This window comes from Mchenga conophoros, linkage group LG16 (genome assembly GCF_057382185.1).
Source record: "Mchenga conophoros isolate Kocher_MC1m ecotype Shallow Benthic linkage group LG16, M_conophoros_male_GT1.1, whole genome shotgun sequence".
NCBI lineage: Eukaryota > Metazoa > Chordata > Actinopteri > Cichliformes > Cichlidae > Mchenga > Mchenga conophoros.
In genome coordinates, this window is record NC_140541.1 from 19,251,386 (window position 1) to 19,266,817 (window position 15,432).

At 39.6% G+C, this 15,432-nt stretch overlaps 2 protein-coding genes across 5 annotated transcripts in view; one reads left to right on the plus strand and one right to left on the minus strand.

Annotated features, from left to right (window-relative positions):
• The window catches only part of LOC146556620 (amyloid-beta A4 protein-like), a 17,991-nt gene extending 11,146 nt beyond the window's left edge, over positions 1 to 6,845 (plus strand). For both annotated transcript variants that reach the window (XM_085250146.1, XM_085250147.1), the window contains 8 exons: positions 112 to 240; positions 342 to 441; positions 2,134 to 2,201; positions 2,501 to 2,639; positions 2,740 to 2,793; positions 4,569 to 4,660; positions 4,750 to 4,896; positions 4,974 to 6,845. In XM_085250146.1, the coding sequence (XP_085106272.1) occupies positions 112 to 240; positions 342 to 441; positions 2,134 to 2,201; positions 2,501 to 2,639; positions 2,740 to 2,793; positions 4,569 to 4,660; positions 4,750 to 4,896; positions 4,974 to 5,075 (831 nt within the window). In that variant the 3' untranslated portion in view covers positions 5,076 to 6,845. The remainder of the gene's footprint in view (positions 1 to 111; positions 241 to 341; positions 442 to 2,133; positions 2,202 to 2,500; positions 2,640 to 2,739; positions 2,794 to 4,568; positions 4,661 to 4,749; positions 4,897 to 4,973) is intronic.
• A 55-nt stretch (positions 6,846 to 6,900) lies between these two features.
• On the minus strand, positions 6,901 to 14,837 carry gabpa (GA binding protein transcription factor subunit alpha). Of its 3 annotated transcripts, none has more exons than XM_085250148.1 (10): positions 14,692 to 14,837; positions 12,280 to 12,357; positions 12,044 to 12,188; positions 11,842 to 11,926; positions 11,525 to 11,749; positions 11,221 to 11,415; positions 11,076 to 11,132; positions 9,887 to 10,012; positions 9,301 to 9,493; positions 6,901 to 7,634 (listed from the first exon to the last, which is right to left on the minus strand). In XM_085250148.1, exons 2-10 carry the CDS (start codon positions 12,354 to 12,356, stop codon positions 7,412 to 7,414), a joined length of 1,326 nt encoding a protein of 441 aa, XP_085106274.1. In that variant the 5' UTR covers position 12,357; positions 14,692 to 14,837; the 3' UTR covers positions 6,901 to 7,411. The 3 variants fall into 3 exon arrangements, with proteins under 3 accessions (XP_085106274.1, XP_085106275.1, XP_085106276.1); XM_085250149.1 differs by having other exon boundaries at positions 12,280 to 12,360; positions 14,692 to 14,816; XM_085250150.1 differs by having other exon boundaries at positions 14,318 to 14,782.
• Positions 14,838 to 15,432: the final 595 nt, after the last annotated feature.

Genomic DNA, 15,432 nt, shown 5'->3' on the forward strand with positions numbered 1-15,432 from the left:
GTTTCGATCAATGAGTCTTTTGAGGTTGTTTATCAGCAAGGCGCACATGTTTAAGAAGCGTATCCAACGTGTTATAATTCCACTTATTACATAACCCTGTGCCACCACCAGCCCCGTCAAGTTTTGAGCCTGCTGAAAAAGTACATCCGCGCAGAGCAAAAGGACAGGCAGCACACGCTGAAGCATTATGAGCATGTCCGCACAGTCGATCCCAAGAAGGCTGCTCAGATCCGCCCTCAGGTATCTGGATCAAACAGTCAAAGTCTTTAAGCATCATAAAAATAAGTTACGGCTTTTAAAATAGACACAATCACAAAGTGGGTTTTTTTTCTCATCTCCAGGTGTTGACTCATCTTCGTGTCATTGATGAGAGGATGAATCAGTCGTTGGGTCTGCTCTACAAGGTGCCAAGTGTGGCAAATGAGATCCAAAACCAAGTCGGTATGTGTTTATTCATGTCTTATTCTTAAAAGTCAAAGGTTGAGGACACTCATCACAGTAAATCCCCGAAACATCTATTACTGAGAATTCATCCAAATGTCATTTGTAGCTTCCAGTGCCTCACTGGTTTTAGGCAGTTGGTATTAAAATTAGGTCATAGGTTGCGAAATCTATGAAAGTATTCTTGTTGTTTTATTCACATGCTAAACGCGATTGCTCACTCAGCAAGAGGTACAAGTGCTCAGCAGACATAAAGGGATTATTTTGACAGTCCTATTAAATGGCTGTTTTGTTGCCTTCAGAATGGGAAAAACCTTCCAGCGCTATATAAATACAGGCCATTTGCCATTTACCATTACCATAATAGCATGTTTGTTTAATTGTTGTGAAAGCCGATGACTAAAGTTTTTCACTTATATTTTATGTTGTTTGTTTGTTTGGTTTGTTTGACGGGGCAGTTTACCTGCTGGGAGAAAGTCTTTCTCAATTCGTTCCTAAGGCATGCTGTTCAGGCATGGGTCAAAGGGACCATGCTGGAACAGAATGTAATATTAAAAAGAAATAAAGGCGAGCATGGTTCATCGAAAGACTGATAGCTTAGTTTTGATTTGCGTTTTAACCAAGAAAGGTGAAGCAGAGGAGATCTCATGTAGATATGCCAGTTACAGCATGAGGTGTGTACCAACTCCTACAGATTATATGTAACTGCAAAAGCCTGTATTTGACAATGGCAGAAATGTGAATATGCCTTTCAACATTAGTGTAGGGCAAAGCATAAGTCCAGCCACAGTGACAGTAATATTCAACGGACAGAGTCTCAGCTCATAAAAGAGAGTGGAAAAAGTCAGATAATAAATGTTGCATCTTTCATCGGGTTTTTTGCAGTTCCCCTGTTTCACCGTTGTAGTCCACTACAGATGGCTACATATCGAATCAGACCAGTTTTGGCCGTTATTAAGAAAACAAGTGTAATTGCGTTCATCAAAAAAAGTGTGGGAAGCTTGTCTTTTAGGCCCCAAGGTCCCAAGATTCATTCCCTCTACCTGTCCCAAAGGGTCATGCGGAATTTGGAATTTCCTCCTGAAATAAGTGAGAATCAACTAAAACTTGAGGGACTGCTCTAACTTCATGAATTTAAGGCAATTTTTAAATTCCTCGGATGCAAATGTTTCGCCTGAGTATTATTACCTTTGTTTCCAGCATTATCCAGTTACTTTTACTGAGGTATTCATTTTTTATTGACAACAAAGTTTATAAATTTTGGTTGTTTCTCTGTTTTTATGTATGTTTATTTTCTAATTGCATGTACTTAACTGTTGTTATGTATGTGCTGCTACTTTGGGCAGCATATGTAAAAAGAGATTCTGAGATCTTATGTTGTCCTGATTAAATAGAAAACTTGAGATTATACAATCTGTGTTATGCAACAACCATCCAAACCACACTTATTCAGTACCCTTTAACTCCCTGTAGTGTGAATTAAAGCGATGCTTTTAACATGTGTTTGAAGTCCACTGATTACAGGACACTAAAACACTGATAATGCAGTTTCATTCCGCCATGATTACTTTCACCACTTTAGGCTATTGTGTAGCCTTGATTTGCTTTTCCCTCTAACCGCCACATTCCTTTCTCGGATTTGTCATCACTTAACCATCTGCTTCATTCTCATTTTGTTCCTTTTCTTTGTAGCAATTATAATGCAGCGAGTTCAGGCGGAGCTGTTTCAGCAAGTCTCTTCACTGCAGAGCGATGGTCGGGTGAGTCAAGTTGCACCAACTCACAAATGCAAAGTCTTCTTTGTGAACGTGGACATTCTGGCATAAATATTGGAATCACATAGACTGACATGACAAAACAAAGTCACTGTAACCACTGACGTGATGGGAGTAGTGTAATTAAAGCGATTAACAAAGAAAATGATGTTGTGATACTGCGCCTGTTTAAATGAGGTTTTATTAGTGATCTTTTCCACATAGACATCATAATTTGATCGGGTTATAAATAAAAAGCCACCCAAACGCCACGTATCCTGATTAACATTCCTCTGTGTTTGCAGATGGATGGCAGGGTGAGTTATGGCAACGACGCTCTGATGCCTGATCAGGCCTACAGCTCGGCTCCTATGGACCCTGGCCTGGATGGGCTGGGGTTCATTCACCCTGAGAGCTTCAATCAGCCCAACACAGAGAACCATGGTAACACACACTACATTTTGTGACATAAATTGAATTTTATTAACTTTTTAAAAATGTGGTTTGATATTGAATATTTTTGTTACACGCTGTATTTCTGTAGTTGAACCCGTCGATGCTCGTCCAATTCCAGACAGAGGACTCCCCACACGGCCTGGTATGTATGTGAAGTCCAAACGGAAACACAAGTACATACTTACATCCTCACTCGTATACATTTACTGCATATTAAGGACAGGTTTCAAAATTCAGGTCGTTTCTAACATTGCACTTGCCAGACCTCATGCTAAGAGTCAGTCGAAACAGCAGCACAGGTGCAACTTGTGCTCCTCTTAAGCAGATGAGAGAAGGAGACTGAAGAGAGAAACCTCAGGGAGTATGAACATAATATAACACTGGCTATATTCAGTTTCACTCAATTCCTGTTATTTAATAAGCACCAGTTCAACAACAGTTGTTATAAGGTGCTTTATACTATATGAAAAAGAGCCTAATATATTAGAGAGAATCCCCTGTGAGGACACACATGATGAAGAGACCTCTGGCAGAACCAGGCTAAAGGAGGGGGAAGCGTTCTGGCACGATTGGTTTGGGGATGAGGGAAATGAGAGGAGGAAGAAGAGTGGCGTCTAAAAGCATCAGGAGCGAAAAGTTAACCTTAAATGAGTGATTTTAAACTGTTAGTTGGAGAGCTGAAAGACAGCAATAAGTTATTACAGTTTCCTGAGTCTTTATAATTCCACTAAAGCTTTCAGGCTTTCTTTAATATTAGGTTGTAGCCTTTTTGATCCTTTTGGGAAAAAAACCATTTAGTGTTTGATAGAGAAGTGTCTCATAGATAAACTTAAGTGAGCTCCATAACGGCAGCGACATCATCACCAAGAATCGGAGCACCACAGTGTGACAGGAGACTCACACCTAATGATGGTGGGATCATGAGGTGAGAAGAATATCTGAGAAATTTTAAAAAAGGTGGTACCCTGTACTCCTGACATTATGGTAGTAACTCATATTTCCCATAAAGAGGGTGAGACAGAGTAGACCATGACTCACATGCTGTGGTGCTGATTGTGGTTTTGCAGTCTTACTGCACACATGTTCTCATAACACTAAACACACACAAACAAGATACTGGGCAGTAAAGTGATTGAAATACTCTACAATGTTACATTAATAAGTGGTGTGCATATGTCCATATCAAAGTGTTGCAACATCTGCACAAAGCTGTTGTAATCCTTTCCTGTAAATGATTTGTATTTGAATCACACGCAAGTTTTCTATCAGTTGCTGTTGGTGAAGGATTAATGATTATAATTGGATAATAGCAGTTGACACTTATGCCAAATAAAAACATCTCAAAATTACAAGGCAGGTCTATATCCAGTTTCGAGATTCATTTGAGATGTGGTTGGCTCCTGGGTTTCGATGAGACTCTTTTAAGTGTCCTTTGATCCACCAAAAATTGTTCAACTACTTGATAGATTTTGTATTTGTATTGTATTTGTATTTATTTATTTATTGTCATTGTCAAGAACAATGAAATTGCGTTTGGGGCTTCCATACTGAGGGATTAATACGGGGGCAAATAATCCCACGTACTCTGAGGACTTTACAGGAATCCACAGTGTCAAATGAAATCACCTCCTCCCGCTGTTTGTGTATTAAAAGACAGTTTGGGGTTTTATTTCACCTCTAAATGTCTTTCTACTGCTTCATTTCCTATAAGACTAAGGATAAGAATCTTTTTTTTTTTTAAATCCCAGAGGGAAATTCATATGTCTTAAATAGCTCATCTGCTATTTGGATGAGAATTAAACGGTCGATGGCTGTGGGTGCAAATGATTTTCTGTTTCTCTCTGTTTTAGGAGAGATGCAGAAATCCATGTGCTCGATTTCTGGGATTAATTTGGGTGATTGATTCTGTGGTTTCAGTGTCTGCCCTGAAGCCGGAGGAGATGCCAGAAGTGCGGATGGACACTGAAGAGAGGCAGAGTGCTGGATATGAAGTTTATCATGAAAAACTGGTAGGAAAACCCAGCAAACCCAGTCATCAAATATCATCTCCTTCAGGGATTTATGACTGACTTACTATTATTATTTTCTTTAATGTCAGGTGTTTTTCGCTAATGACGCTGGATCCAATAAAGGCGCCATTATCGGGCTGATGGTTGGTGGGGTGGTCATAGCAACAGTCATTGTCATTACCTTGGTGATGCTGAGGAAGAAACAGTACACTTCAATTCACCACGGCGTGATCGAGGTAAAAGGCTCACCAGTTTGTGCTCATAGATCAAACACGGTTCGCGTGTTAGTAACTCCTCATCCTCTTGTCCAAAGGTGGATGCAGCTGTGACGCCAGAGGAGCGTCACCTGGCCAAGATGCAGCAGAACGGCTACGAGAATCCCACCTACAAATTCTTCGAGCAGATGCAGAACTAAAAAGCTGCACAACAACATTTCCCCCACAGTGTCAGCCTGCGCTCTGTTCCATTCAGCTCCTTTGCCCTCAGCCCCAGCACCTTCAGCGCCCTGTTCAGGAGGTGAAGGGTGCGAGGATGACTGCATAGCCTGGTTTGTGTCTTTGAAAGTAAGGAAAGGAGACATTTTTGTCAGGGGTTTGGGCCAAAGAAAACTGATATGGAACAAAGCCTCCTTAAATCCCTTGATTGTACAGAGCTAAGCATTACCCAGCAGCCCGGTTAGACAAAGGTATCCTGTTACACCTACACATTTCAGTCAGCCCCTGGAGTTCTCATAGCATTTGTACTGGAAAACCCCTCGTCGACTGTTTATACGACATCACGGCAGTAAGACACCCACAGCCGAAACTTGTAATTTACCAATTACTCCCTCACTGCTCCTCAAACCGGTCCGACGAGAGCTCTCAGAGCGACCCGTCGCACGAATAGTGTTTCAGGTTTATTTTTCAAAAAATGAGAAAAAAATGAAGAAAAAAATACATAAATATATACAATCAAAAATATGTAAAAGCAGGAAAAACATTTTTTTTTTAAACGTGTAATATATTAAGACAGAGATTAGCTGTAAGTATATGTAGTGCATGGCAATATTGATGACTGATTAAAAGTATACTGTATGTGAAGGTCCTCAGGACGAGGAGGGGAAGGGGGGGGTCCTCTCCCTAGATATTTTAGAAGGATTGTACATTTCTGGCGTCTTCTTTGTGACATGAAGAAAAAAACGAGTATTCAGAATCCGGTCTGCTTTGTCGTCACAGACTTGCTTTAACTGAATCTTGGCTCTTTATTGCTCATCTCCATGCTTCACTGTTGTGTTAGCTGCATGGGCAGAAAAAAAAGCTCTATGTATGTAATATATGAAGTGTAATAGTATCCGAAAGGAAGATGATTGTGTTACTTGTTTGCGTTCTATGCACTCTTGTCATTTTTGGGAGTTTTGATTATTGCCACCAAATATTGCTGTTACAGTCTCTGATGCCAACTGTCGCTGCACTTTGGATTTTTCTTAGAAAGAGGCTCGAGGTTCAAACCTTTTAAGATGGAAAGTTTTTATGAAAGCCTATCATTCCACTGTCTTTGCTGTAAATAATTCAGATGACGACACCTTCCTTCACTTCCATTCCCACTGCCAGTCATTTCTTTCCCAACCCCCCCTTCCCTCATGTTTATCCTCTCCTTCTTGCTGTGTCAGCAATATTGTACATTGCGGCACTTTGGGACGTCGTATGTGAGCATTTCATAAATAGGACTGTTTGGGCGTGGGGAAATCAGACATTTTCTCCTCTCTGGACACATTCCTCCACCAAATGTCACATTCTATTTTTCTACATCACTAATGTATACGTGTACAGCGCTTCTGTTTGTCCTGTGCTCAATATTTCAGCTCCTGTCGAATCTGTAACTTATTAGGAGGAAACATGGCCCTCTCTAAATTATTAACCATGAATGTGACATATTGTGCATTTCTATGAGAAATACAACACATATCACCTGCACATTGCACCCACACGTGGATAGACACTGACTGAAGCTCTTAATCAGGCAAATGTTTCAATTTGTATTGATGCTCACTCTGGGTATCTTTGGAGCCTAGTGATGAAACAAACTCTTTGTCCCTCTGCTCATTGATTCAGTGACCTTTCTCTGTGTGTAGTTAAATGAACAATTTGCTTAGAAAAAGCTTTCTACACTCACTATACCATCAATAAAATTTTGAATGTACATAGAAGCATTTGGGTGTCTGTCAATGTGAGTCTTAAAAAGAGAAACTTCTCACACAGCTATTAAGAAAATGCTTGCCACTTTATTCCCCCAGTGGACAAAAAGGGTCCAATAATTCAGGGAACAAACACTAAATAAAATACAAAACGGGTCCTCTATAAATGGAAAATATGAAAATACACTTGCCCTTGTGGCTATCAAAAACATGAAATACCGGTATATACAGTGGAAATGGTCCTAACTACAGACAAGGAACACACAACACAAAGCTCTTAACTGGATTTTTCAGTCACACTCAAGCATTCAATGACATGCACGCAACAATCAGTAATCAGAAAGACATTCTCCCTTCATCCTGAACACTCTTCTCTTGGTTAGAGTAACAGAAAAGCTAAAAAAAACTTCACCTGTCTCAGTCTAACTTGAATCAAACTGTAATGACAATAATAAAGGTGGTAATCCACGCTGATCAGAGACCAGCTTTGCATTTCTGTGTCTGAGAGACGTTTTTTATCAGCAGTGGAGCGCACGTTTTGTCCGCAACACCTGACAAGCGCTATAATGTGACGACCTTCAGCTGTCCTTGTCTAGCGTCGTGGTGGCCAGGGTCACTGTAGTGATCGGCTGCCCGATGCCGTGCATCTGCATGCGAGCCAGTTTCTTCTGCTCGCACTCGGTCACCAGGCTGTTGAGCTCAGCAGCGCTGTAGCCAATCAGAGTCCTCAGGTCACACACAAACTTGTAGACAAAGCGCTTTCCCTGCACCTTGCAGATCATGTCCCCGTCGTAGTAGTATCTGAATGAAAATACAAAACTCAGAATCACACCAAAGTATATCAACTGATGAGAGACAACAGATATGCAGATGGCTTTCAACAAATGAATAATGGACAATACATCAGTGTATCCGTTCTTTTATATTACAGCAGCTTTACATTTTAAAATATCAGAATAATCAGGTTTGTTCTAAGTTCTCTTAGTAGCAGAAAGAACCTCTCTTCTTCCTCTTCATATCCTCCTATCTTGGATCGTCACTCCTGCCTACAGGCCATCACTACTAGGGTGACAGTCAATCAGCTAAATATCAATGGCAATAAAACTTATCCTGACTTCACAAAATAAACCATTTTGTTGTCTCTAAAGATGGTTGTCAGGTCCACACTTCCCAAAGCGTCAAAAGTCTTAAAGTCATCTTGAACAATACTCTTTATCGTCCACATCACATTCGGCCTACTACCACCCACTTAAGATTTCTAGACTTCTTTCTCAACACAGCACTCAAGTCCTGGTTGCCTCCCATTTGGATTCCTGCAATACCACTCTCTCTGGTCTCCCAGAAAATCTCCTTAATCAGCTCCAGACGGTACAGAACTCTGACCATATTACAGCCATTCTCATCCAGCTTCATTGGCTCCCTATTCCTCAGCATATCCAATGCAAGATTTTCCTTCTCGGTGACTTGGCAGCCCCATATCTTTCAGACCTCCTTCATCCTTACACCCCTTCCCTTTGCTCAGCTTGAGCTGCTCTCCTGCTGAGCGATGAGTGCCAGAGCCTTTAGGTGTGATGCACTTTGTCTTTGGAATTTACTTCCACTTCACTTTTATCGCCTAAATTCTTTGACACAGTTCAAATCGCACCTCAAAACCCTGCTATAACTAAGCTACGACCATTTCATTTATAAAGTGGGCATGTTGCACTACATGTATAAAGGCTCATTTACACCATGGTGCCCTGCTCTCAAAAACCTGACAGATGTCACGCTGTCTGTGAAGCTGGATTTAAGATAAGTGTTTAAAGTTTTGAGCGCCATCTTGTGTCAGTACAGAATGTGTCATCTCCAGGTTAATTGGTTAATTACTGCTAATAGACTTACAGTAGTTTATTTTAGCTAACTAATAAAAAACCCCAAAAAAACCCAATAACTCAGTCAGAAAAAAGGGCACTGAAACTGAAAATAAGGGGATCACTCTTCTGCTGTCCCTGGCTGCAACAATGACATTTTTGTTAAGAAATCAAGGCTCTACTGTCCACTTTCACTCTGTCTCTTAAGCAGTAAGTGGTTCTCCGTTGTTTGGCTAGCTACACTGACAGGAAAATCCCCCTTTTAGCTGTAATGTTCAGGCTTGCAAAGGGTGTGTTTGAAGGGCGCCAAAAAATAAAATGTACTATTGTTTTTATTATTGTTATTACCACATAAGGGAAACAGTCAGCATCATCGGCCTACTACTGGAAATATTCTGTTTTAAGAAGACTGCTGTCTGCGTCTGCAGGAGGAAGCCTTGCTAACTTGCAGCTACACTCTAAATCGACTTTGTACTGGAAAGTTGGCAGCATGTTTAAAGTCAATCTCACTGCACCAGACATTTGTCTGCGGTGCCTGTGAGGTAATGGCTTATGTCTGGCTCCAAACTTTAGATAGAGTGCCACAAAAAGTTGCCATTAAACAAAAACACACAAACCTGAGGGCTCGACTGAGCTTCTCATAGTTCATGGTAGGCTTGTTCTTGCGTTGCCCCCATTTCTGTGCCACGAGCTCAGGCTGGTTGAGTTTGAACTCTCCCTCCTCGCCTACCCAGGAGATGCAGTCTCTTGCGTCCTTGTCGGTCAGCAGCTCGAGCAGAAACTGCCACAGCTGGATCTGACCATTGTTACCTGACAACAGAAAAACAACACAAAGTATTTGAAAAAGATTATTCAAATAAAATGTGTGTATCTGTAATAAAAAGACAATTTAACAGCCACAACTGATTAGAACATAACATTAGAAATGGTAATAGGAGTATTTTGTACCATTACTAAATCTGCCAATTCTAAATGTATTCAACTATTTAGTCTAAAATAGCGCATTAAGGAAGGTTTTGTCAGACAAAATGGCTAAAAACGTTGCATTTTCAGTTTGAATGCAAAGCAACATTACGGTCAGATTGTAAATTTAAAAACTAAAACCTAAAATTGGTGACAAAACTATCCCTGAACACTTTTGAAAACTTTCTGACTTTACAAAAAGTGAGTTGCCTAGAGAGCGGCTGTGTGCGTGTGTCCTACCTGTACGGTTCCCAGGTGAGCTGCGCTCCTCCCCTCCTGAAATGCGAGGTGCTCTGGGACCACGGTTCTGTTTCAACACCTTTATAGCAGTGGGTGTGCTCACTTGAGCTGGGATTATCTGCACAGCTGGAGGAACAGATGGGAAAACTCTTCATTAACATGTGTTTTGGATCTGAATCTATTTAATAAATAACTTCCTGTTAAATATATGGATTTTGTCCAGAGTTTAACGAGCAGAACTATGTGGAGGGCATGGTCATGTATAATCAGACAAGATAACCCAAACAACCGAGGGAATTTACAAAGTTTAAACATAGCACAATAAAGTTGATTATCTTTATCTGGATGTTGGTGATGAAATGTCTCTCACTGAAAACACAATGTTCCCTCTAATTTTTCACGTGTCTGAGCGAACACACAAACTCCCTGAGCGGTCCCTTGGACCACTGTGAGCAACAGCAGACTTGTACACTGTGGTCACGCCAGCATCGAATCCATCCAAGTTACATGGTTTATTAAAATAATCAAATTACAGCATTTACATTTATGTTAGACTGGTTTTAATTAACTGCTTTAGCCCACTTACAATGAAAATTAATAAATAAATCTTGTCCATGACCTGTTTAGTATGTTAACACTATTGGAACTCCAATTTTGAAAACAAAATTTTCTTTCTTCTTTTTTTTTTTTAATAAAGCTGACTTGTATTATGAGTCAGTGGTCTGGGACAGAGTCCTGTAACTCTGTCTGCAAAATACAGTATATAATGACCAATGTTGGGCAATTAATTATATAGTTCTTCAAAAAAGAGTTATGCAAACAAAGTTTTTTGCAGCTGTTTACCTAAAAATGCGGCCAAGGCGGGGTTTTTTTTTTTTTTTTTAAATAAACATTGCAAACTATTTACAGAACATCGTTCTAATTCCATACGGGAGCAGACAGTCACTTACTGACTAACATTGCAAAAGAGAATTGTCAGAGTATTAATTTTAATTTCAATTCAGGTTAGATTTTATTTTGTGCGCAACGCAGATTTTCTGTGCGCAGAGACCGTGCCAGCAGTGCGCAATTGCGCACACGCGCAGCTTAGAGGGAACATTTGTTCATCACTCATCCATTTGAGTTCTTCAGTGTAAGGTAAACAGTTATTTTAATTGTCTTTTGGATGATTTTTCACGCTAACACTTACGCTGATCAATCGTGACGGTGGCGTCTCCTCCAGACTGATCCTGGCTGGCCAACACGTCTGAAATTAGCACAAAATATTAGTTTCATTTTGGCATGAAAACACATTTTATTCCATCAGCTGAAACAAACATTTGAGTCAGACCTACATTTGCGAAGGAGTTCCAGGTGACTCCAGAGTATCTCTCCATTGGGCACTTTCTGAAGGAACTCCTCCTGAGTGAAAGTGCAGAGGTCTCGCCCCTGGATGTGAATGCTTCCTATTTCCATCTCATCAATGTTAAACTCTTTCATTACCCACACAGCCCAGTGGATCACCTGATCAGCAGACCAGAGCATAGGGTCTGAGGAGAGAAACCTCACACATTACCAACCGTGTTTGTGTCTTTGTTTGTTAGCACAATAATGATTGTTTTCCACTACAATAAGGTAGTTCATTCAAGTATTCCTCACCGTACGGTATGCCCAGGCGGACTTGCTCTTTCCGGTAGCCTTCGAGAGCTGCGGCCCAACGTGTAACCTGCTCTGAGGTCTCATCAGACAGGGAAGACCGCTCTACAGCAATAAGCTGTCCCTCCTCCACCAGAGCACCCTCTTCCCCTGCTGCATCTGGATCAATCACTACTTCAACTGTTTCTACTGGCTTTACAATCTCCAAGATGTTCAACCTCTCCTCTCCTAGAAACAAAAGTAAAAACAATGCATTTTAAAATGTACTCTCTCTTTACTAACTTGAGTACTTGATATGAAATGTGTCACGCTTTTGGTACCTGGTTTGGTTATTATCTGCAGGCTGAGCTGCACTGTGCCATCGGTCTTTACTCCCTGATCGAAGAGACTGTGATCAGGGTGGAGCTAAGAGGAAAAGAACAGATAAAGCGAGACAGCAGTGAGAAACAGTTCAACCCAGGACCAAACAAAAATCATTTAATCATGAACAGATTATGAAAGGTGTCATTATCTAATTCTTACCTGAATGTCCTGCAAACAAATTTCATAAGCATCCAATGAGATTTGGATACGAGGCTCCAAAAGCTTCTTCAGATTACCAATTGGTTCGTTTATGTCGATATCTTGCTGAATCAAGTCTGACGCAGTGATGGTCTGCTCCTCAACACTACAAATCAAATAACATGAGACAGAAATGTAAAAACACAGCTGCTGCATGAACAAATTAATTGTTTTATTTATGCAATCATCTCTCTCACCCTTCTTCCAGGCATGCCTGTTTCTCCCGTTCATCTATCTCGATCTCTATCATCTCTTCTGGCTCACTTTTAGACATTCTGCTGGGAGATAACGTTTTACCAACACGAATATAAAGTGACACATTAAACAAAAATTACTGTCAACCAGATAATCAGCATAAAAGAAAAGAACCAATAAACTCTTAATTAGGTAGCTGGTCACACTACCTAATTAATCACTTAAAAAATGCTAAAATTAAACTAAAACTATAATTAGCTTCTATCCTCCTCCTCACTGTTAAATTAAACAGCTAATTTTAATTAGAAAACCCAAAAATCTATCCAGCACATCAAATTGATGTTTGTAGTGATTATTAATGGCATTCCATCCATCCATCTCCTCTTGCTTATCCAGTTTACGTTCACAGCTGGGCGGGAGTCCAACCCAGGTGATGGTGCTAACCAACACAACACCATGCTGCACTGACTTATCAATGCATGTGCTTTTGTTTTGGGTTTTTTGGAATAACTTTATAACATGAGATGCACCATTATTTTTTTTTCCAAAGTAGGCCTCTGGGGGTCACTACACATGTAAGAAGGACTGGTCCACATATATTTATATGGGGAAAGAGTCTTTGTTACCTTAGTTACTTTTAGACAATCCATAAACAAAAATATATTTTAATCAGAATTTAATTAACCCATTTGTAAAGACTAATATTAATTAAATTTATTTTTAAATCACAAAAATTATATTAAACAGCCAAAGTTGGTGCAAGCAAATTTTGGTTTTGTAAAACAAAATTATAACAAATACAGTATGAAATCATTAAACAAAATTTATCTTTTTAATCAACTAATAAATAAATCAAGTAATATTTTTTACCTAAAATTGTAAAAAAATAAAAATAAAAAAGTTGATTTTTGATAGAACTAATAATCATTTAAAATACTAATTTAAAGTTAAAAAGAACTAAATAAAAGTGGATATTTAATTGATCTTTTATTCTTCTACTAAATTTCTAAACTTACTTTCTTAAAAATATTTAAGTAAAAATAAAGTGAAAATAAACATAAAAGTGGTTGTTTTGATATAGCTTGTAATCTTCTAATAAATTCCTAAAATAAAACATACTTGAAAAACGATATTTAATAGATCTTTTAAACTAATAAATTATTAAACGAATAATTACGTTCTTTAAAAAAGTTTAAAAATAAATATGAAACTAGGTATTAACAGGGCAATATCACTACAATAACACCTTTCTGTTGTAATTTCTTTAATCGAAGTAATACAAACAACTAATACATACTACAGTGTAAATAACAATAACGACTTCACTGTCGTGTTACTTAAAGAGCATACTGTGCCTGTTAAATAAAACAGGGCACTTTGATGGGGGTTTTCTACCATAAAGGCCTCTCAGCCTCGACTCCTCATTGGCCGTCTACAACAGTTCAGTGACTGCTAACGTTAGCCAACTCGAGGGCGAGGCTGTGGCTTCTAAAGGCCAACTAGTAGGCCAGTAGTTACAGAAAATAGTAACCACGTATAACTACACGTCCAAAAAACGTGTTGGAAAAATTCACCAAACTCAAATTTATGCGTTAGGCTACACGTGTACAGTGAAGCAGGCCTACAAAAAACAAGTTAGCTTCAATATAGCAACGCGGGGCGAGGCAGCTGCATTACACAACCATCGATCCCGGCGTGCTAAACAACCGTGAAAATATCCTATAAACTCCGAGTGCTTCGTAACTTCAGCAAATCTTTGTTAAAGCACACTTTAACTCTGCACGTAGAAAACTTTTAAAACGGAAATAGAATAAACGGAAACAAAACAGCATAGGGCAAATGGAAAGGAGCCGGAAATCCTGGCTAAGGTTTTACAGCGTTGCAAGACTTCCGAGAGCAGCGATGATCGATCCAACGACAAGTTTTAGAGGAAAGCGACCGAGATACACTGAAACAACGCTCGTTTAGACGTGTAAATGGATAATAAGGAGAAGAAAGAACTAAAAAAATCTGTTTCACCGCGTATGGAATTATACCCACCCTGAGTTTGTGGTTGGACGGTAATCAGCACCGCGACAGTACGCAGCTTCTCCACTGTGCTGTTAGCAAAACAGCTAACTAGCGACTGCTATAACAACCAACGTTATTTCTATTTTCAAGCCGAAGAGGAAGCAAAAGTCCGAGGGAGCCAGCGTTAGCCTAGCCTTTGTGGAAGTTGGCTAATGTGGGTTTCTGCCTCGTAGGTGGGCGGCCTCTTCCCAGCAGGCTGACTAGGAATCAACAACACGCTAGCTAGGTTAGCTTTGCTGCTTGAGCTACATAAAATAGCGGGAACACCCCAGATACAACAAACGTGACGACGGTGTGGTACATTTTCCTCACAACAAGCATATATGTCTCTGAAATAATCATACCTCTTAAAATTTAGACCTTCAGAGATGTTGATGTTCTATTGTGGAAGATAATCGGCAAAAAAATGCACACAGTCGAGAGATATCATGCAAGTTTTTAGCCAACTACACTCAATCTGAGGAGGGGCGGAGACTAACCGGAGAGACTGTAGTTACCTTAAAGTCTGTGTAGTGGAAAAACCGCCAGCTAAATGTTTCAATAGTAGCTGGACGTGCCTTTCTCAGCTCCAACTTTGTGGCAATTTAGGAACAAATGTCTAGTCCAGATGTATCCTGACTAGATAGCATTAATGGCTAAATAAAACTGCCTTTTAATAGGACCAACTGTAAATATAAAGGTAGTCTCTTGAAAATGTTACCATAAATTTAATCAGTTTTACTGCAACCATGCCCTCCCGTAACTGATTTTTAGTTTTTCTCCTTAATGTATGCTACAGACTGTTTTCAGTACTGAAAAGCATGTGAAAAGCAAAAGTTTTGTACTGGGCTATTTCAAATATTTGCAACAGTTCCTCTGGGCAAAGAAATGAGCTGTGTGCATCCCCACATGATCCTCTATCTCAACTTCTTTTTCCTTTTAGGAGTAGGCTGAATTTTCCGCCTTTGACACACACCACCTCTGTAAAAAGCAGATTTCTACTAAGATTATGTTATTCTCGCATTTTTTTTGGTGTTCTCTTTTCTAACATGTTGGGGTTTTTTGCTTTAAACTTCATTTTAAGTTGCTATTATATTTTTATTTCT